Source organism: Rhinolophus hipposideros (genome assembly GCF_964194185.1).
Source record: "Rhinolophus hipposideros genome assembly, chromosome: 7".
Classification (NCBI taxonomy): Eukaryota; Metazoa; Chordata; class Mammalia; order Chiroptera; family Rhinolophidae; genus Rhinolophus; species Rhinolophus hipposideros.
The window spans coordinates 75,453,258-75,476,905 of record NC_138053.1 but is presented as its reverse complement, the minus strand read 5'-3'; the positions used below and the strand labels follow the sequence as shown (position 1 = coordinate 75,476,905).

The 23,648-nt window shown below is 39.0% G+C and overlaps 1 protein-coding gene across 2 annotated transcripts in view; it reads right to left on the bottom strand.

The window, feature by feature from the left end:
* Positions 1–2,322: 2,322 nt before the first annotated feature.
* The window catches only part of LIFR (LIF receptor subunit alpha), a 70,708-nt gene continuing 49,382 nt past the window's right edge, over positions 2,323–23,648 (bottom strand). For both annotated transcript variants that reach the window (XM_081053898.1, XM_081053899.1), the window contains exons 13-20: positions 22,502–22,715; positions 20,030–20,209; positions 17,222–17,323; positions 16,481–16,648; positions 11,722–11,883; positions 10,698–10,791; positions 8,948–9,026; positions 2,323–8,569 (exon numbers count right to left, since the gene is read on the bottom strand). In XM_081053898.1, coding sequence (XP_080910024.1) covers positions 7,946–8,569; positions 8,948–9,026; positions 10,698–10,791; positions 11,722–11,883; positions 16,481–16,648; positions 17,222–17,323; positions 20,030–20,209; positions 22,502–22,715 — 1,623 coding nt within the window. In that variant the 3' untranslated portion in view covers positions 2,323–7,945. The remainder of the gene's footprint in view (positions 8,570–8,947; positions 9,027–10,697; positions 10,792–11,721; positions 11,884–16,480; positions 16,649–17,221; positions 17,324–20,029; positions 20,210–22,501; positions 22,716–23,648) is intronic.

Genomic DNA, 23,648 nt, shown 5'->3' with positions numbered 1-23,648 from the left:
TGTAACATAACGCATTTCTAACATCCAGGGAAACACATTCTGTTTGAAGAATGTGTAGAATGAAGCTATTTTTTTTAATCAAGCACTTGTGACGTTGCAGATACTGTGCTGCGCTTTGTGGATTCAGGGCGACTCAGACAGACACTGTTCAACTCCTTATAAACACAGCATCAGAATTGTGCTCCGTGCTGCGGAAAGGTAACAGGATGTCTACTTAACTGTTTTTATCAAAATCACCCTCAAAAGCTTTTGTCTCTTTAATCTGAGACTAATCACTCTGGGATAAAATCAGCTCCCATTTAATCCCAAATCAGTTCAAGACATCTCTTGTTATTTCAACTGCCCTGGTTCTTGCAGACTACTTTTAATTCAGTTTCACTGTGAGTCACTCGAGGGGCAGGGGCATGGATCAAATTTATAGGCCATTCAAAATCATCCTTATGCAGTTCTTTTGTATAGAACTTGAGCTAGTGAGTTAATTATTTTAGTGTGGTACAGAATACTATACATTAAAAAATGATTACTCATACATCTGTTTTTCTTTCCCCTAATAATCACATCATTCCTGTTTTTGAACTTTTCAAACTTCCTAGGGTTGGTAGTGCTACACGTTTTGGCTCCAGAATTCACCATCTGGGAAACAAGTTATGCACGGAGATCTCCCTATAGGATCGAGCATATTAACAAACTCTTCTAGTACTTAAATACTAACACGTGTTCCAGTTAATTTAAAATGGGTCTACAGTTTCTCCAGGTTAAATCCAAGCCCATTCTTATGGTATTTTATCTGTTACTCTCAGTAAACGTAGACTACATGACTAAAGACGTAACTTCTCCCCTTCATGAAATACTATTTCAGATCAATTCATACTTTAAAATTATTAGTTTTGCTGAAATAATGCCTGTATTTCCAAATTCAGTAAATTGCAATAACATTTTGATGTATTCCTAGAATTTCCAGAAATGTTTAAGGTATCTTCATAGGAAATAAATTAAAAACCATACTTTAAGGACCAGTATTTATTTATTTAGTATTTATCTTATAATGTTAGATTCCCATTATTTGATAATTTTTATGCTAACTTTTCTAGTAAATATATTTAATGAAACATGATTGTGTCAATGGCATAGCAACGCATTAAAACATTAAATATTTAGTTACAGCCCTATGTGACCGCTATATAACCAGTGTGATTCTTATGCGATAGAATCAAAAGTATTAACAACAACAAAGTAGAAGCCACTTTTCCTAAGTGCCTAAAACAGGAAGAAAAACAAACAATAATGCCCATATCTGTCAGTGTAAGTTGTAAGAAAATATATTTATTTTTTCCGACAATACTATGATAAAATTGTTAAATACATGCATATTTTAAAAACAGACATAAGTAACATCTTTAAGAGTTAACGGCTAAGCATACTAGTTTTACATTTAAGGTATCTTAGTAATAGGTTACTTATATTCTATGTTCTTACTATAACCATGTTTTCCAAAAGATATGGAAACTAAATTGTGAAATTATACAATGATATAAAGTGGCCAAATTTTCCCTTCTAACAGCAACATAATCTCCCAATTTTCACAAGGCAAAATACTTCAGTTGTTATCTCTTTAAGTGGAGTTGTTTTATTCCATAACTCAGAATTCTGTGAATTAGACTGAACCACACAAATATACTACAACCTAAAGTTTGCTTCCTGTATGTGTATAGTATTTAAATATTTCCTTATATGATTAAGTATGATTTTAGATATAGAGCATCACAACTGATCATTCAGGTTCAGAAAAAGGTCTGTAGTGGTAATATTTCAAGAAATGAAAAGGGGAAGTTTTAGATCTGCAGTTTCTCCCTATCTTTCAGCTACATTTGCACAAACCTGACCAAAAAAAATTAGTAAACAATTGTTAGCATTTATTAAAAAACTGAAAATATTTAACATATAACATCCCCTTTAAAAAAACACTCATTCTACAAACAACCTTATAGAAGACAAAAACTTGTATCTGTTCACAGTATGTGTATTTTGTAAACAGTAATTCACTATAATGTAATTTTGAAAGTAAAAAATGGTAATTTCCTAGCATTATAAGAATTTATTGCCAGCTAATGAAAGAGAATAAATAGTAACACATTCCCACTAAAAACGTTGAGTATTTGAAAATGATTTTTGACCTTTGGACACACCCTTTAAGGTGATGACATCTCAAATTTAGGATGTCTTGCTATCCAAGACAATCTTTTTCAAGCATTTTCTGAATTGAAATGTTTTTTAAGAAAAATCCACGCTGTTGTTTTTTATTTCGTTTTTTTTTTTTTTTTTGGTGGGGGGTAATAATAGGATAAAACAAATCCCAGGGTATCATGTAACTACCCTTCCCCAACAATAAACTGAATAGGATTTCTTTTTGTGTGTTGTCTTCAACTATTCATAATGTGTTCACATTTTTCCTAAACATATGTTGGAAGAAAAGAAATTCAATAGAAGGATATATCATAAGTAACGGGGGAAAGTATTTGGAATCAAACTGGGAGCAGAATATTTGAAAAAAAAATAATGAAAATCATTATTCAGTAGTTTTCTTTGATCAATTGCAAAAATACTAATGTTAAACCTAATAGTTAACTTATCCATGTCTTAATGAAAATTGTATTACCACATAGAAATCTTTTGATCTTTTAGAATACACCACTGGAATGCTTAGGAAAAGTAGTAAGTTCAGAAATTAAAAGTTACCCATTTAAAATAGAATAATTCTAATATACATTTTAAAGTATATAAGAGAATTCAGTACTTTTAAGTGAGCCATTCAAAGGTGTACAAAGCATTGTTGGCTTAAGTGCAGCATAAGGTCTATGTTGTATTTTTTTTTTTTTTAATTCTGATTGGCTACAGCAAAGATTTACATAAATCTTAGGAGATACATATAAATGTAATAAAATCAATTTCCTTATTGATTAAATACTAATTTTTCTCTATTCATCTCTCTTAGTTTTTAGGGTATTCAATTATAACAACCAAAAAGCAACATAAGTTATTACTGCTTTGTATTTGGTTAATATTCAATTAGTTAGGGTTTATTTATTTAAAAGTTTTTGAATTTACTGTTTCTATGGTTCTTCAGCTAGGCACTTGCACAGAAAAACATTCAGAGGGATTCCCTCTTAAAATACTACTTTTAATTTTCATAAAAATGTTGCAGTTAGAATTTGTCTTGCATAGGTAAATTCTGATTATAACTGTTTCCCCGAAAATAAGACCTACCCCGAAAATAAGCCCCAGTTAAGATCGTCAGCCAGATGGACATATGTTATGACAATGTTCCACAAGATGACATGACTGTACTTGAATAAATGTAGATTGTCGTACATGGAAAAAATAAGACATCCCCTGAAAATACACTCTAATGTATCTTTTGGAGCAAAAATTAATATAAAACCCGGTCTTATTTTCGGGGAAATATGGTATAAGACCTGTTCTTATTTTCGGGGAAACATGGTAGGACACCTAAAATCCAAAGTATTAATATTTCTAACATAGGGAGAAATAAGCACTACTCGTGGTTAAAAATAATAGAATCTTGTCGTAAGTCAATATCATAATTATACAGATTTGGATTTATTCTACATCAAACTACATCCCCTAAATTTTTACCACACACAAGAAAGCCTGACATACTAACTGAATGTTATTCGTAATCTTCCATACTGGCACTGATAACCCTGGTACATAATCCATGAAGACAGACCCAGACCAAATTCAAACCAAGTAATTTCCAATGATATTCTAATGTCATGTCTTCAGATGCATTTCCCGTAAGTTTGGCCACAAATCATTTCTTGTGTGAAAAATTTTCTTCTGGATACAAAAAACAAGATGGGCAGGGTATCATGAAACTTTGTTTTACCAGGAAATTCCATTTTAAAATAAATGCTTGGAAGAAAGTTTATTAAAAGAATGAGTGCTTAATCAATTAAATTCACACACTGATGTTTGCTAGAACACAGGCTGGTTGGTACAAACATGTCCCAATCTGTATACCCACCAAGTACAAAGAAACTATGAACACTTAAAATTAGGGAGAAATACGGTATCTAGTGATGCTTTTGCATGAGTCTTCCTGAAGTTTTCACTCCAACTGTGGAGCCACTTTTAGAGTAATGAAGCTTCGAGCCAACAGTCTCAGATCTACACAAGTTACATCTTCATACATTCCACCCTGCAGATAGCACTCTCTTGAATCTGCAGCCTGGGATGGGACTCCGTCAACACGAAATCACTGAACTTCCCCTATGTGCCTAGTCTTTGTAATTAGCTAATGATCCTGCATTTTACTCTTGAGATGCCCAATTTTATACTTTCAAAATGAGAAAAAAGGTTTCAGAAAAGATGTACAAATTTTAACATGGATCAAAACAGAAAACAGCAAAAATTACTTGAGAGTATAAGTAAAAAGTCTTCTCAGATCTTATGCCTGAGCAGTAGAAGTTTTGAGATAACATTTTCTGCATATTGACGTGTTAGAGGGAGTACTTTAACTTCAAAATACCATAAAACTGATTTCAAATTCCCTTTGGAAGAAAATATTCTTTGGTCTCCTTCACTAAACTACATTATTCAAATACTGAAAGGACAGTGATGTTCTTTAAGTATGGACGGTATGAAGACAATCAAGAAATTATAGGACTAATTTCCCACAAGAATACAAGCTGCATGAAGTTTGAAGAATGTGACTTTGGCCACAGTTTTTAGGACTCAATGTTCTAAATGTAATCTTTCAGATCCATGAGCCATGCAAGTAATGCTGGTATGGAAAATGATACTTTTGCCCTTCAACATTTCTGCGAAATGGCTGCGTCTGGGTCTGAGCTGCAGGATCACAGCCCCGCTATCACTTAAGCACATAAACACACAATTCAACTATCCAGAGAGCCAGGGCCACAATCTCAGATCCAGGCTTCTACAGGTTCAACACATGAAGACTTCAATTGCATATGGGTACTAATCCATGCAATACATAATGTAAAAGGACTATCTAATGTTAAAAGCCTAGCTAAGTCTTCTAAGAATATTTTTATATGAAATGTTATTTAAGAGGGCCACTCACAAGAGAAATAGTCATAATGACTACCAGAATCTCCATTCCTCACAAGGGAAGCCTGACTTGAAATTGGTTTATAAGGGATGTGTAAATGTGTTCTGTATGTAGTACTATTCAACGTACATAGTGGAACATAATTCCAGTTCAGACATTTGGGATTTTCTAGCCAATGATTGGGCTTTAGTTGAGGAAAGAAAGATTTCCCAGTCCTCTTCCCAGGCAGGAAGGGATGGAGGGAACCCATCTAGCTGCCCCTTCCAACAAGCCTTTAGTTACTCCTCCCCCAGGGAGAGGAACTAATATGACTGGACAGAGAATGACCATAGGAGACCACCTTTCACACTGACAGTGTCTCCAGTGCCACAAACCCGGTACGTGACAAAGGCTGTCTTCTCTCTCTACCCTTCCCTCTTCTTTGCCCTGCTTAGGCTGCCACCATATGCCCAGTTGGGGCAGGGGTTGGGAGGCAGTAACTTCTGATCAGCACAGTGGGTCTTGGCTGTCTTCAGTTCAGTGGGGAACAATAAGGAACCTGCTTTGGACTCAGACCTAAACCACATTCTTCCAAGAGTACAGCGAGTTATAAGAAGCTTGCCAGACTAAGAACGTTACTCTGCTTCTCATTAACCTAATGATTGTTGTGGATGGACCTTCGGAAGCAGGGGACAGGTGAATAGCACTCAACCTTTTCCATACAGAACAAGCAGTGAAGTCTTGGACAGAGTGAGAGGACTCAAGAGCCCCAGTGATAGTCACCATCAGCCAAAGAAATGAGTCGTCACATAGGTTAGAAGGGCACAGGATCCAGATGGTCACAGTTGAAATACATAGTGTTGACAGAGATCACACAGTCTTTTTTGGTCTTTCCCCATGATCTCAGTTTAGTGTAATGTAGACCAACTCATCTTTACCTTAGCCAACATGTATCCTTATCTTAGAGAGATGAAGTCAAGAACCTGTATGGTAACAAAGCGTGGGCTGGGGGCAAGAGGGGTGCTGTGAGGACACGCTTCGGCAGGGAGAGAAGGCAGCCCCAGGTCTGAGTGTGTCGGGTAGAAGGAAGCTAAGAAAGGGGCCCAAGAGGAGAAATTAGATGACAGAGAAAACTCTGCTAGTGATGGCTCTGGTTTGATACATGTTTTACTGTTGAAAATTTCTATTTTCATTCCACATGTCCATGTATCATGAAGCTCAGGAATTTAGCTGAATTCTAGCAGTAAAAATCTGAATTCATAAACAAAGTACCTATATAGATTTTGTCCTTTGTCACCCTGTGGCTTTTATCTACAACATGGTTTTTATAAAGATCGTTAAGAGCTAGAAAAAACAACAAACCTGATCCATTATGTACAATTACAGAACTGATAACAAAACAGGTATATCTTGACTTAGTCAGGTATCTCAAATTTTTAATTTCTCTTTCCGTAACTATCAAAGCACAAAATGCATAGACAACCTGAGGGAAAGAACAATGTAAGATCCACTTTGTAGTTTTTTATCTGCTTTTCTAAGAACCGCATTCATTCTTGACATCACCTCTGAGAACCAAGGGTGAGCAGCGGAGGCTGTGAGATACAGCTCTGGGCAGCTCACGTAGCAACTGCTCCACTTTTCCACAGTCTGCCCACTGACTTACACCGACTTTATGACATTTCATATGAAATAGCCCTTGAATAATTGTTCCTGTAAGAAACATTGTCTGTTTCATTTATATTTAAAATGTTGAGGTCTGGAACCAGACAGTCTGGACTGATGGTCATTTAAGAGAGGAACAGCTAAGATGAACAGTCAGGAGGGACATCTGCTGCAAGGTGTCAAGGAGGGCACTGCCTGGGTGATCGGGGCTCAATGGCACAGCCCTCTCAGGAAGAACCGAAGCCAGTGAGAGCTACACAGATAGCTAATGTGGCTAGACATTGCTTAGTGGTCGTCTCAAACAGTAAGTCACTGGAATTATGTGTTTATGAATAATATTGAATTTGTTCATGGATTTATAAAACTGACACTGTAGAATAAAAAATAACCCAGACTTTTTAAAAACAACTTAGATCTATAGTCTTAGAAATTTAAGTTTCAAATATTAGGGCAACCAACTGTGATATGGGAAGCTGGCATAAAAGTTAAAAAATAACAGAGAGGTTTGAAAAACCTACCAAAGCCAGAAAAGACGATTGTGATTTGGGCTGCTCAGTGTCACGCTCGTTTTCCAAGTTTGCACCCCTGAGAACTGTTGGATAACAATTATACAGTAGGCCCAGAAATCAGCATACTTTATCAAACAAAACACTAAATAGCTGTCACTACATTAAAAATTATATTAACTTTTATAAATGCTGTGGACAGAGGAGAATAGTGTTAAAAGTTTTAAAATCTGTGCTTGGTTTTCATCCAATGGAGCAAATGTCAGGCAAATCAACATCGTCACGTTACTTTGATATTTCTCGCCCTTGCCTGCAAACCTGCTTGCAATTCCATAAAGGATACATATGAGAAAACCACTAATGACAGAACACAACACAGCGGCTGGGGGATTTGTTCTGCACGTATGGACTGGACAGAATTAGGCTCGAAGTGCTTCTTGAAGGTAGAGGACGTGAGAATTCTTTGGCTCGAATCACCAATAGCTCCAAATCTTGAGTTGTGTGGATTGAATTTCTGCATTACTACACTTTGCTTTTAGACTACATTAAAAGCACATTAACACTTTTAGTGTAACTTGCATGTAGTGAAGTCCACCTCACTAACAGTACTTCACAGGATCCCTCCGAGATGCCCAGTGCTGATGCGGCAACACTAGCAATGAGAGCTTATTGAGATGGCAGACGGAAGTGACAGGTGACACTGTTAATCGTTGGGTTTGTTCTGGAAAAAGTTTGTAAAGGACCACCCCCCTCCATTAGATTTAGGAGAGTCTTCATCCTTAGGAGGAATCAAAAACTGCCGGGAGTTAATGGAGCATGGGCTTCCAAAAGACACAATTTCACTGTTGCTGTCTGTGGATCTGGGAGAGTCTGGAGATACCAAGTTCCACGTATTGACATTGGCCTGCGGTCGGTAACCTGCAGTTTTGTCTAAGTCGTCTTCTGCAGCTGTGTCTTCCACAGTGGAAGTAACGGGCAGGTGCATTTGTGGCTTATAGCCTGCCCCTCCCACAGTGTCGGGTTCTTGTTCTTCCTCGGGCTTTGCCTGGGGCTGATACATGGACTGGATATCGATGTAAATGACTTGCGAGGTCCCTGCGGTATCATCTGCTCCTGGGTTTGGTATTTCTTCCTCAATGACCGGTGGACAATAGGACACAACCACGTGGTTTTCGGGTTCTGCATCACAGCGATCTTCTGGACGCTCAGCTACTGGGGAAATTATTTCTGTATCTTCTATTTTAGGAACTGTGGTTCGAGTTTCCAGAACCTCAACAGTATTTGGGGTACATGGATTCATTTCCAGTGTTTTAAGAGCACTGTTTCCCTAGAAATCAATCGTAAAACAGAGATTAAGGATAGCACTAAAAGCTGCCGCAATGCCCCCCACTACAACAAGGGGCATTAGTTTGTATATTTCTTTGCATCTGCTTATAGAAACTTGTCTCTACTATTCTGTAGTGCACACTAGAGCAAAGCTACTTTTGTCTACATATTAAGTTTTCTTGCTATTAATAGTAGTGGAAAAAAGAGCATGGTACAAGTGATCTCAAATTAATAATTTTTAAGAATTCACCAGATATTAAAGCACTTATTTTTTCAACGTAGTTTACTTAGGATGACATTTGCATGTTAAAAATTTTTCACAAAAGACTTAAAAAAAAGCCAGTACTTCAAAGATAAATATAAAAAAATAAAGGATTACCTCACAGACACTTTTTTGAAACTGTAATGCTTTACAATTTTCTGGATTTGGAATATCAGGGTAGAAGGTTTCTTTAATCCTTTAAATAAAGAATGATTAAGTACATTTAATAATTTTAAGATTAGCAATTAGATAACAATAAATCGTGAGACCTACTTTGACATTTCATAAGAATGTTTCAATAAACATGAGAGAAAAATGGAAGATTATTTTTAGTGTAATCATTCGCTGGAGCTTTCTATACAATGTGTTACAATTTGAAAATGATGAACACTTCTTCTATTTCTAGAACTACAATATCTTACATATCCTATGAAAATGGAAAGCAAAGAATTAAAATGGTGTCTGTGCTATCCGGGCAAAGTAAAATATATGCATTGCTCACACACAAACAACACGTTCACGAAGCAAATGGGATCACTCAGGGAACACATTCGCATTATGCAGTCTCTACTGCTAAGAGACTCTGGACTCTTACAAAAAGGCAAGTTAGTCATCTTGAACAGAAACTAAACAAAAACCAGATTTCTCAGTGTCATGTATTTACAACTGTTCAAAAGAACTTTATTATTTGAAATTCCTACACGAACAAAAGCTTTGTTAATGTAATTTTGAAATGCGCTAACTTCAAACTCTCTTATTTTACTTTTTTTTTGTATTCCAATCATTTTTAAGATGTGATTTTTGGTAGTGAGAATATGGTAGTGAGAATATATCAAAACAGGGTATTCTATAGTTCTTAATTATTGCTATTTTGATTTCTAAGCCAGGATTGCTAGAATACATCCTTGTCTTTGTCATAAATGATGACGTTTTTAAGGCCAGTGAGGACTGGCTATGCATGAACAGTGAGGACTGGCTATGCTATCCAGGTGCCCGAAGCCCAGCCCAGGACAGCTCCTGCCAGTTGATCACGAGGCGCTCTCTCCCGCTGAGTCTCTGCTCTGCTCACCTCACCTCACCTCAGCTCACCTCAGCTCACCTCATGCTACTCACGCTCTGGTTTCACCCGGACACACTTTCTCAAGAAGATCAACTTTCTTCCAATTTCTGAGTCCTCAGAGAAATCATTCTCTCTTCCTGGAACATCCTTTCTCCTCTCCTTAGCTTTCGGGACTCTGTTCAGGTGGAACTCCCACAGTGAAGCCATGGCTGACCACCTCCAGTGACATGGTTCCCTTGCTATTCTCATGGCACCCAGTACCTTTCCTAGTACCCACTAATACTTTGTAAGCATGTATTGATTGCATGATAATGGGTACAATGCCCTTCTTCACCAGTATGCTGTAAGTCTTAAGGACCATGCTTATTCAGTTCACCACTGTATCTCTCTTCACCTGGGAGGATTCATCCACATTTGTTGAATATATGAATAAATGACCAGATTTTCTGAATAGGTCACCCAGACAATTGAGATTTTAATTATTAAACTACATTTAATCTTGCTATATTTAACTTAGCTATTGTCATATTTAAGCTTGTAATTTTTATTATTTTTAGTACAACTGTTATTACTTTAAATTATAGTAAATACAGTAGGGAAACCTTTATATTTTAACTTTAATTTTTAAACTTTTAAATACTATAACATGTTCTTGCCTAACATTAATTGTGACTAAAACAAATCTTCTTCTTTTTTTTTTTTTTACTAACTAGCTTCAACCAAAAAAACATACTTGTTTGTTAAAGATAAACTGAATAACCATGCCCGTAAGAACAGAACAGCAAGAGTAAACACAGGTAGCATTACCATTCTCGTTTCCGATAGCAAAGGATACTGGTTACCACTCCAACAATGACAGCCACTGCGACTGGGATGAGGATGGCAATGATCAATCCCACGGCTGAAAAGAGAATATTGCAAATATTAAAATCCCCATTTTTAGTATGAAGTATAGAATACATTTATATTAGAAGATATTTAAGTTGGTAGATGAAAAGGAAAAAATCCTAACTGCTCCAGGGACACTGAAAATTATTAAAATATAACTTCAATTATTTTAATAATTTTTATACTAATACTTAAATTCTTTAGAGCAGGGTTTCTCAGTCTCGGCACTATTGACATTGTAGGCCAGAGATTTCCTCATCGTACGTGTGGTGGGAGGAGGGCTACAAGGTACACTGTAGGAAGTTCAGCAGCATCCCTGAGCTGCTAACCACTAGATCCCAGTAGCACCTGCAGTTAGGACAACCAAAAGTGTCACCAGACATTGCCAAGTGTCCCTGAGAAGGCAAAATCACCCCCAGCTAAGAACCATATCCTCACGGTCCTTTATTTAAGAGTGTGCGTGAACACCAACTCAGGGATCGAGATACTCGGGACCAAATTAAAGTCCTTTGTTGTTGACAAGATGGTCAAGTCCATCACTCTTCTCCACTTTGCATCTCAAATTTGTAAGTGTTGTGCTTAACACATTTTTTTTTAGAATAGTTTCTTTCACTTTTCCTTGGATATGTTAAAAATCAAGAAGACATAGGGCAAAAAATTTTAAAACACTTGACCATTACATAATTCAACATGAATTTAGAACTCTATAGACTTCAGATGTACCCTTAATTCACTAATTTCCTAGGTACTCATTAGGAAATAGCTTCAAATAACTGAAAAGAATGCCTATGAAATCGTCTCAGGGCCTTTTAACACTGCCCTCTACCCACTATAAAACTACAACAAAATGTGAAATTTAAAAAAGAGGGGGTTTCTTCATAAATGAAAATCACTACAATCACTATGCATTTGGAAAGCATCTCAATGGCAATATTTAACTCACAATTTTCCTTTGTCACCACAAACATGCTCTTCTCTGGGCCCATTCCACCATTTGTATAGGCTCGCAAGACAAGATGGTAACTTGTTTTCCCTTGAAGATCAGCAATTCTCAGTGTCTTCTGGGATATGTCCGTAATATTTTTTATCTTTACATCAGAACGACCTATTTTTAAAGTGAAGATTATTATTACAGATCTCTATATCATTTTAAACACATGGTTACTCATAGCTGTCACACCCATATGCTTTTCAGATGAGTCCAGCTGCTGGCCAGCTCCAGGGCCAAGGCCCGTGGAGCCAGCCAGTGCCATCGCCAAGTTCTACCTCTGCCAGTTAGTACGTAGCTATGTGATCTGGACCTATTATTTAAACCACCCTGAAACTGAGAGTCTCTAACTATGAAATAGAATATCACGACCCTACCTCACTGGTGAAGTTTTCATAACCATTCTCTAAAATACTGCCTGGCATATAACAGACAATCACTATAAGTCATTTTTCTTTGTTATTAACAGCATGAAAAACCACTACAACCAAAACTCACTGAGGTGGGGATGCTGTCACTCAGGCTGATCCTGCCTACAGTGTTTCCCCGAAAATAAGACCTAGCCATACAATCAGCTCTAATGCGTCTTTTGGAGCAAAAATTAATGTAAGACCGGGTCTTATATTATATTATATTGTATCATACCCAGTCTTATATTAAAATAAGACCGGGTATTATACTAATTTTTGCTCCAAAAGATGCATTAGAGCTGATTGTCCAGCTATGTCTTATTTTCAGGGAAACACAGTAGAAGTCCAGTGAGAGACTCGAGGGAGCAAAAGAACAAATCAATGGAGATTACTCCCAACCACTCAGGAAAAGAGGCAGTGCATCTGAGTTCTCAAATGAGACACTAATGAGGAAGCCTTGGAGTCATTTGAAAAAGAAGCGTAAAGAGCTGTTTAAATGATTACTTCTAAAAATTTTAACCAACATAATACAAGACCACAGTTTAAAAAATTAAACCATACTAAATGGTTAATAACCAAAAAAGAGCAGTTCCTTGCCAGCACCTTCCCCCACCGTGTACAACCCATTTAAAAATCATGTTATCAAATTCCTTGGGTATTTATTTCCAATTTTCAAAATAAACCTAAACTGGTCGTGCTTGAGTTTTAAATTTTAGACATGATCTACTCACGTCCTACGAGGTGGATGAAAACTTAGCTCTCTCCCCCCCACCACTACCCCTTCTCCCCCCAACCCCACGTCGGTCATACCGAAACATCAAAACATTTGGTAAATTCAGTGTTTATCTTACTGTGATCATAGAAATACGGATTACTGCTAAGGCAAAATGCTTGGAATTATGTTTTCTTTCCTGTTTTTCTGTTGTTGTCACTGATCTTTATCCTCATTTGCTTAATGTATCAATTCCTAATTCTTCCCACATCCTCAAATGAATAATTCAGTACAATGTTCCGTGTGGACCAGCACACCAAGGCCTAGTGCTACTGCCCTCCCCCAGCTCCTGCCCACTTCCCTCCCAGGGCCTCCTTCTTGGAGCACCTCCTCTAGACTGGAAGCCTTCGAGACTGCTGCCTCCCCACTGATTTCCTCAGGTTGATGCATTCCTCTGGCAGCTTCCTGAGAAGGGGTACAGGGAGGAAGAAATATGGGCAGGCTTGCATGCCTAAAAATGTGTCCCCCTCTCAAATCAGTCGATAGATTGGCCAAGAATAGAATCATAGGTTAAAAATAATTTTCACTCGGTATTTTGAAGACACATCTGTGGTCCCTTCTAGTATCTGGTGTGTTGTTGAGAAGGCTGCTATCCTTCTTATTCCTGACCCCTTGCACACGAGCTGCTTTTCTCTGATTGTCTCTAGGATTTTTTCTTTATACATCAGATGCTCGAAAATTCATGATGACATGCCTTGGCATAGATCTAATTTTTCTATTTATTTTACTGTGTACTTAATGGGATCTTTTACTCTATATACTGAGGTCTTCCAGTTCTGGGAAATTTTTTAATGCTATGTCTTTAAAAATTTTCTTCTCAGGCCAGCCCGGTGGCTCAGGCAGTTGGAGCTTCGTGCTCCTAACTCTGAAGGTTACTGGTTCGATTCCCACATGGGCCAGTGGGCTCTCAACCACAAGGTTGCCGGTTCAACTCCTCGAGTCCCACAAGGGATGGTGGGCTCCGCCCCTAAGATTGAACACAGCACCTTGAGCTGAGCTGCCTCCAGGATGGCTCAGTTGGTTGGAGAGAGCTCTCAACCCCAAGGTTGCCAGTTCAATTCCTTGACTCCCGCAAGGGATGATGGGCAGCACCCCTTGCAACTAAGATTGAACACGGCACCTTGAGCTGAGCTGCTGCTGAGCTCCCGGATGGCTCAGTTGGTTGGAGCACATCCTCTCAACCACAGGTTGCCGGTTCGACTCCCGCAAGGGATGATGGACTGCGTGCCCTGCAACTAGCAACGGCGACTGGACCTGGAGCTGAGCTGCGCCCTCCACAACTAAGACTGAAAGGACAACAACTTGAAGCTAAAAAAAAAAAAAAAAAAACGGCACCCTCCACAACTAAGATTGAAAGGACAACAACTTCACTTGGAAAAAAGTCCTGGAAGTACACACTGTTCCCAATAAAGTCCTGTTCCCCAATAAAATATTTAAAAAAAAAATTTTTCTTCTCTCCATTTCACTCTTCTCTTGACGGAACTCCTGTAAAGCAGGATACTGCAGGTTTTTGATGCTTCAACTTTCTTTTAAGTTTCAGTTTTCTCCTCTGTCTAATTTTGGGATGAATTTCTCAATTTTCCATTTAATTTCTCTGTCTTCTAATTCCTTAAAAAAATTTCTGATCACATTTTTAATTTTGAGGCGTTTTTACCTGTCTTCTGATTTTTACTTTTTATAAGTGCCATGTCTTTCCAATAAATAGAGTTTATCTCAATGATCCAAGGACAATCTTGTTTTTTGTTTTAAATTTCTGTTTTTCCCCATTGAGTCTGTCTCCTCTGATTTCTGTCTTTCATGTTAGAAGCTTTCTCAACCATCTGGTTATCCCTGGCTGCTAGTGACATTTCAGAGCGAGCCACAAAGGCCCACAGAGGCTTACTGTGCGTGGGTGAGATTTATTGGTTTGTGGGCTTCACTTATGCCTGGTGGGGAATGACCGGGTGGGTTCCTAGCTTTTCATGGGGACAATCCCCCAAACATCAGCATCTTTTACGTCTTTCCTCAGGAACCATTTACTTTTCCCAAAGAAAGATCCTCTAATCTCTTGACTGGGGAAATAGGCTTCGCTGAAGATGTCCAAATCGCCGGGTGAAAAGGAGGAAAAGGGAAGGTTATACAGCTTCAGGCGTCCCCCTGTCTGGAGGTTCTCTGGTTCAGTTTCTCCAAAGAATAAACCTCTTGTCTTCAAGCAGGGGAGAGGGCATTCACATTAGCTATATGAAGCTGGTGTAGGACTGCTCCTTACAGATTTTCAATCACCTCCAACATTCAGCCCAGATCCATCCTAACCATTTTCCTCCAATCCTGGCACTGAAGAATGAATTAAATTAATTCTCACTGATAACTGACTATCCATCCAGATTTTACCATCCTCCACTCCTCTAGGTCATTTGCCCCACTTCCAATAGCCCCCAAATGTTTAAATCCACTTTTGGGGGGTACTGTTGCCTCTCTAGTTCTCTTTGTGCCTTTATACGTGCTTTTTAAATTTTTTTCTCTTTTACTCTGATTTTAGTGACCAATCCACCAGTTCTAAATGGAAGTCTAGATGCTGGAAGTCCAGAGTTTTAACTGGCTCAAGTGTAAACTTTGAGCATTTGAGGAAAATTACACTAGACTCCGGATCTTTGTAGAATTTCATATTTAGGGTTTCCCTCCTCCACAGGCAACATTAAAGGTTCAGGAAATGCAGAACTTAGTGATCTGGGGATGGTGCACATTTAATGCAGCTGCTCTCTGGAAGTGACTTAGCTAATGCCTGGTCAGCATCTTGGTGCAGCAATGAGGCTCTCTACTTGTCAGACCAGCATTAAATAATTAAAACGGTTTCTTTCTGAGGAAAGGTCATTAAGGGGAATGAAAGCTTTCAAATTGAAAAGATGATATGTTTGTGTTATGCAGCTATGAATAAGAAAGCGCTAACTCCAACAGAAACATAACTTAGGGAAAAGCCAGAAGTCTGCATAAACATTTCTGTGTTTGTAAATTTAAGAATTCTCTAAATTCTTTGCACATACACTTACCAGTTGTCAAGGATTGACTGTACTTTTTAAGATCTAATGGATGAACTCGACCCATCAAGTCAATTAAGTTTCCCAGCTCTTTAAGGCTGTGGCTAACTGTGAGGGCAGCTTTTTGTCAGATAACAAAGAAAAAGCTGAGCCATTCTTTGGGTTCCTGAGTTTTTTTCCTCCATTAAATACAGGAAGACTTTTTTTTAAGTAACCTTCATAAGATGCTATGTTATTGATCATGCAAGACTAGTAAGAGATGGTTTCTGTCCTATAGGGCTTACGATCAAAGGCTTCAGAATAAATGATTTCTGAATGACTCCACATCATTTAGCACATACTTAAAATCTTAAAATTCTCATATTCAGAAAATGACTGCATTTTCATTTCCCTATTTTTCAGACAGTTTTGGGAACCAGTATTATAGTAATCAGCAGCACTTTCTTTCCTTTCCTGTTCTTTTGTGATTAATGAAGAATGTCTAAGAAGCACTATACTCACTCTAGTAATTTACTTACCAGATTCCAAACCCCTCATCTTAGATGTGTCTCTCTCTCCTTTTTCAAAGTAAAATAAATATCCTCTTAAAAAGCCTCTAAGCTCTTCCACAGGAATGTCTTCCCATTTTACTAATATGGAATCTGCAGATGTATCCTCAACAGTAAAATCTGGTGCAACGATTGGAGCTGTAAAAGGAAGAAAACGTCAACAGCTAAAGGAGAGTTTACTAATACAGAGTTAAGACATTAATGTTTCTGGCTTCAAAAATAGCTAAACTTGGAATTAAAACTTTATTCTCTACTTAATCACAAACTTTCACAGATATTGTCACAAACACTTTTGCTGTGAAGCTAATAACCAGACACACAAATGTAGAACTTACAACTTTTGAACATAATACCAAGCTAGGGAAGCAACCTATGCAAAAATCTTTAAGTTGCTACTCAAATAGACTTCATTTATATTTCCCATCTTTACTGAAGTCTGGAATAAGTTAATAGTTGCTTAAATTTGCATTAAGTGCAAATTGAGTATTTTAGACATCCAAATTAAGATTTAATTTTTCAGTAAGAAATATAAACATTAAACGAATGAAGAATAAGTAATCACAAATAATTTTAAATGTATTATACAAATTATTTTTACTTCCTTGAACTACACATCCCATGTAATCAGAGCTTTTTTAGATCCTGATTGTTGTCCATTTATAATTTCTCATGTTACCTTGAACTCTAAGGAAACGTACCCAGTTAACTTACCCAATTCTTCTATATATCCGATTACAGAACGCAGTAATTGATATCCTTGACTTCTGCACCCATACAGGAAAACAGTGTACCTTACACCCGGTCGGAACTGATCTACAGGATGAGCACAAGGGGGGAGCCCTCGTAAGCACACGTGACCACACAGACCTGCCTTAGACACATCCGACTGATAACTGAGTCTGAAAGTTCCAAAGCTAATTGTAAACATATACATTATTATAAAAAAATACATCCATATTTGCAAAATTGGTAAATATTCAGACTGAATATTGACTAAAAAATTAAACAAATTCACTTCTATTGTAATAAAAAGTTTACCATTATAAAATGATATCACTTTGAAGATGGAAAAAATGGTGATCAAGGCTTTCATTTTGTTCCTTAAAAATCAAGCAATAATGATGACTTCTTCTCAGATTCGGTCCAGAGTCAGTTTACTAACGATACGTCCCAGGTCCACATCATGCCTCTGAAAAGTCCTTCCCTAACTAGTGTTAGTTTGGGATTGGAAAGCAACCATTGTTCTCTCCTTGCTCCAAAAAGCAGATACTAAAATTTCCACTCTACTGTGACACCTCAGTATTCAATTCAGTATTCAAGGTCTTAGAGTCTGTTCCTCTATACAGAATCGCCACTTAGTAAATGTCACAAGATATACAAGAGAAGCTGTGTAACTTCAATTCAAAAAGCCCCGTTTAAATGCCTCCTCAATACAATGCCGTGTGTGAAATGTTGGGAACCCAGAGGTGGATATAACAAGGCTGTGGCCTGGGGAAGCTGGCAGAGAAGTGGGAAGACAAACAGGGGTAAGTGTAACACAGTGTGTTAGACTCGAGGGGCGTGTTATTGACAGCAGCACCACAAAGAAGGAAAAAAAGCCACCAAAAAGTGACAACTAAACAATTAGGAGCTCACCAGTGGTGGTCTAGGAAGAACACACTGCTCGGGGGGGAAATGGCAGTATACGCGATGGCATTTAATCTGTGGAATGCAATTCTTCTAGTGTGGTTCAAGCACTAGCGCTCCAATTATGTGCCCACAGAACACCAGTGATCTACAGGCTCAAAAGTGAGATGGTCAACCTCTAACACCATTTTGGAACCTTTTTCTTTCTAGACAGGTACTCTTGAGGTTATGACTTTATACCTCACGTACATTAGTAAACCTATACTTAATGTTTCAATTATGTATATCAATATTCTATAGGGTTCTGATGCCTAAAAAGAGAGAGAACCTCAGTGGATTAGAGCAACAGGGACATGTTTTGATGTCATAAGAGAGAAGAGTTGAAAGAGTCGATGACTGGATGAGGGCAAAACAGGAAAGTGCCTCCTACGGCCACACACTATTCTAACAGCAATAAATAAAAGACAAAATTCCCAGCCTCTTAAAGCTTTGTATTGCTTTGAAGTTGAGTCCTAGTGCTAGCACTTATTAGTTTTGTGACCTTGAGCAGGCTACCTGACTTCTCCAGACCACTGGAGGGCCTCTGCTCATGTGCCTTGGTATAGAAAATTTTCCTTCTCAACCTATAGGTGACATCTTAACCTTCTATTCAGAGACTGTATCTAAGGAGACGCGGCTCCACATCATTCTGCCCACCCAGCCCCAGGCCACCTGATTACCCTCAAAGCCCAGAAGAACAAATGGAAGAGGGGTTAGAAAGTACACAGAGGACACTGGACCAGTGTTAAGGCGCAGGTGGCTAGCTGTGCGGGAAACGCAAGGGAAGGAGCAAGAAAGGGGAAGGGCGGCCAGCCTGCTGGTCAGTGCCCGATGCTGGGGGAAAGGGGAAAGAGAGCCCTCACCGCCTCGGCCAATTACGCCAAGTAGGACTGGAAAATAATCCGAGCCTACATATATTAATCTAATGAATGGAACTCACCCTAACCATTTGACAGTAGAAAAAGGAAACGTAGAACGTGTTCCCTGGGAGAGAATCAGCAGCAGCTCCTTGCTCACCTGAACTTCATTAACACATGCGGGGAGCCACGAGTGGGAAAGGACGTCACTACCCACTACCCACAGGCTGCCGGTTCCAGAATTCCCACGGGTAGAGACACAATACCTTCATCAAGTACTCAGAAGGCACCGTGACAGTGGAAAGAGGATGGCAATCCCAAAGGACCAGGATGGTTTACCAGGTAGGTTACCAAGTGCCCCTGTGGCTGAGCTTCAGGCTGCACCGTATCAAAGTGGCCCAGGGCTTGGGCTCATTAGCCGTCAGGCCTGGGAACTGGCCCCCACGCACACTGTGGCCACTGCCACATTCATGCCCCTTGATTGACACGAGGCAGAGTGGTAACGCATGCAAGTCCCTGACCTCAGTAACATGGGCCCTGGGCAAACAAGGGCAAAAGCTCCATGAGTGAGGTCACACTCCTTCCAGTTTTGCAGCCTTCTTTTCATGAGCATTTCCCCAGGTTGTTCAATCTTCAACACAAAGTTTAGTGCTACCTGACATTCCATTTTATAGATGTACCATAACTGACTCATTCTTCTGTTGATAGTTTGTTGGTTTCCAATTTTTACGATCATAAATAATGCTGTGGTGAAATTCTTAGATGTAAATCTGTGTTGCTCTCTGATTATTTATCAGAATAAATTCCTGGACAAGAAATTACTAAATCAAAGGATGTGAACTCCCTCACACACATAAGGCCACAAACCACCTTCCAGAAGTTAAACCAATCCACACCTGGCCCAGTGGTAAGAGAGAACGGTCACTTCACTGCAACAAGTCACACCATGTGTTGCTCTTTTTAAAAATATTTTTAAAGAACTCTGAGACATACTTACCAGATTCTATTACGGTTTGGGTGCTGTTTGAAGGGACTTTTTTCCAGTCCATAAGGCAGGGCTTGGATTGAGATGAGTTACACCATTTAATAACATAGTCGCAAGTCATGTTGGGATCGTAATTCCAGGTGAGGAGAATCCCATTTCCCATCCCAACAGTTTGCTCTATTTTGAGATCATCTTCAACAAGACAAAAAGATATTTTACTGATGTTAATAATAAGGTAAATCTCATGAAAATGGGCAAGAGTTATACAAATGACTTCGCTGTACAGAAATTTTAACACAGTTCTCATCCTTTCAGTGTTGCTATTATTTTTGTTGTACCTATAGTAGTTACCAGTACATAGAGATTAATTCAGCAGCTGAAACCAAGTAATAAAAGGGCACCTAGGATCAGGTGGCGACGTAGTGGGGCCCCAGAGGGGACATGGCAGGCCGGGGGCTGGTGTGGAGAGTGCGTGCGTGGTCTGAGTCCCTCCCCTCATCACCACCATGGATGTGAGCTCCGTGAGAGCAGACGGGGCCCTGCCTGCAAACCTAGCCCCAGCACAGAGTGGGAGCACAGTAATGTGCTATGGATGAACCAGCCCCTCTCTTCTTTCCAGGAAGATGGCTCCCCCACACGTGGGCTGAAGGGATTCTGGAGACAGGGCAGAGAGAGGGGAGGAGTCCGCTGAAATGCTCTGGACAAGCTGTGGGATGGGATGGCCAGTGTGCGCACAGAGAGAAAAACCCTAAACAGGGCCCGTGGAGGATGGAGGGGTGAGATGCAGAGAAAGGAGGGGGAAGAGGCCATGGTGGGGTTTGGTTTCCCCATCCCAGCCCAGGGGATAAGGGAGACCCCAAGTTGGGAGGGAGGAATTAATGTGACTAGGGCAGTGTGGCCCAAAGGGAGAGGGACATTTTCCATGGTAACAGGAGAAAGTAGTACACTCAGCCCTCCATATCGGCAGGTTTTGTGTCTGCTGATTCAACCAACTGTGGATCCTTTGACAGTATTTTCAATCCCTGGTTAGGAATCTGAGGAGACAGAGGGCCAGTGTATGCAACTGTATACACCACTTTATATGAGGACTTGAACATCCATGGATTTGGGTAATTCCTATAACAACGCATGTTTAAGGGTTTAGTAAACAGGCATAGACTTTTTGAACAAAATTTGCATAAATTAATTTGCATAAACTAGTAATACTACTGAACACAAGACAACAGTTTGGCTTAGAATACAGAAGTCTTGGATATAACAGCTTTTTGGCTCAGTGTGATTACAAACCTACAATGGAAACCTGTGCTGAGGCTGCCAGGCCCCTAACGGGGCAAATCCTCTAGAAACAATGACTTGTTCTGGGGCTTCAGTCACCAGAGAGCTCGATGACTAGCCACTGTGAGTTCTGTAAGTTACTATCTTCTGAGGGACACTTGGAACAGGTGAAAACATAGTTCTGACTTAAAAAATAAGACAGCTCTTGCCTATCATTGTGAGAGCAATGAAATGTGTAATCTAAATCAGGTTACCTTATGCGTTGTTCACACATCTCTTTCTTTTTTACCTCCACCTTCTCTGGTGTGTGCTGCTAGACGTGCACTAGTGTCTGGTTCTGGTCAGTGTTCTACGACTCTGAAATGTTCTGTGCTCCCCCATTCCTTCCTTCTAACTCCCCCAAGTCCCACTAAAACAAAGCAAAGAACCAGTTCAGTAACAAGTGATAAAACACTGCTTCAATGAGCAAGAGCTGAAAAGATTCTTAGAAGAGCCTAACTGGACCAATTTGTCTTCCTCTAGGCTGGGTGGTCAAAGAAAGGCGCCTCATATCGGGGCAGGACAGCAAAGGGAGGGTCAGGGAATAACTCAGAAGAGGAGTTAGTAGGGAGAAGAGGCAGAAGTCACCATTTAACACTCAAGAGTCAAGAAGCTGTTGAGGCCACTAAGGAGGAATGGATTTAGTTACTGGTGATCCATAAACTATAAAGGAAGTAATTTTAAAATCACACCACAATTTTTTAAATTATATTAAAGATCTAACTTAGACTTTAGGAAGAACTGATCAGTAAAGGATTCCCATTAACAAAGAATGTATTATCAACAGAGCTGCCATTTAAAATGAGTGTTTTTTCCCAGTTTGAAAATAGTCAAGCTGATATAAACATCAACTCTCATGGTCTTGGGGGAGACGTGTGAAACGGTATCTGATAAACTGTTAAAACATTTCTTCCTAAGAGTGGTATGCTCCACCATAACTCTCTAACGATGCATGTTAAAGTAATTGGGTACAGTAATGATACGATCCATCAGTGTACACGCTTCAAGTGAGCACTAATGCCTGCTGTCTTTCACTGAGCTGTTCCTCCTTACGTACATATATCAGCAGGAGGATACGAGAAGAAAGCTGATGTATCTGACAGTAAGCAACACCTTCAAAATGCTTCACTTTAATTTCCCGTTATAAATTACATTATCTTCATTACTCACCATTTGGAATTTCCATACTAGCTATTTTAGAAGGTGGTGATGAGCCAACAGAATTTTTTGCCACCACACTGATAATGTAATCATTTTTATCAAGCTGTATTTCTGCCTTGTGTTGAGGATCAGGGATCTCAGAAAGGGACTGTGTTTTCTCATCTGATGAACATGATACATTATAGAAGAGTATTTTTCCATTAGCTTCATTAATGGGTAAAGGCTATGAAAAAGAGAAAAATTCTATTATAAAAACCTGCAAAAAGTAACTATGTGATGAGCCAAAGCCATCAAGTCACAACTGGACACTATACTAATCATAACAAGGTAATATTAGCAAAGGTGAAGTTAACAAACCTGGATGAATCAAGGAAAGTGACACTGAAGAAAGATGATACATGCTATAAGTCCCCTTAAATATAAAAATTAACAATTACGTAGATACAAAACAATATTTAGCCTCATTTTTTCAGAAGCAAACCAAAAAAGGTTATGAGAAACATTGCTCTACATAAAAATAAACTATGGCATCATATTGTTTTCTAAATGCTTACCATTTTAAAGTAGAACATGCTAATTTACAGAAAATGTGTATTACTTTCTTCTGGTCTTCCGGCCCCTCTGACCTTTCCAATCTCCTCCGTTGTACCTTCCTCCTTTGCTGGTCCCTTATATGCTGCCATCACCTAGGGTTCCACACTTGGCCTCTTTCCACCCTGTACACTCTCCCAAGTGGTCCCATTGATATGCTACTCAAAGCTTTGTCTTTAGCTCCGATCTCTCCCCATGTCAAAATCAACTTACTTTTCTACCCAAATATGGTAGAACAATTAACCTCATCACTGACATTAGATTCAGAATCACTTCACTATGTTTAATCCTTGGTAAAACATTCATCTAGTTTGAACAATATTCCAAGCTTTCTCTACATTGAAGAAATCTGTGTAATCATTACTCCATTATTGTGAAATGTGACAGAAAACTGAGTGCAGCCAGGGGAATTTCCAGTCGAGAGTAACAGGGGGGCAACAGTCACATACAGCAGTGGAGCCCACACGGAACTTGCACACAGGCTTCACTTTACTCAAAGCCGTACTGAGGTCAAATTTTTATAGAACATTGTTTTACTTTCAGTAATAAAATTCACTATTTAAAG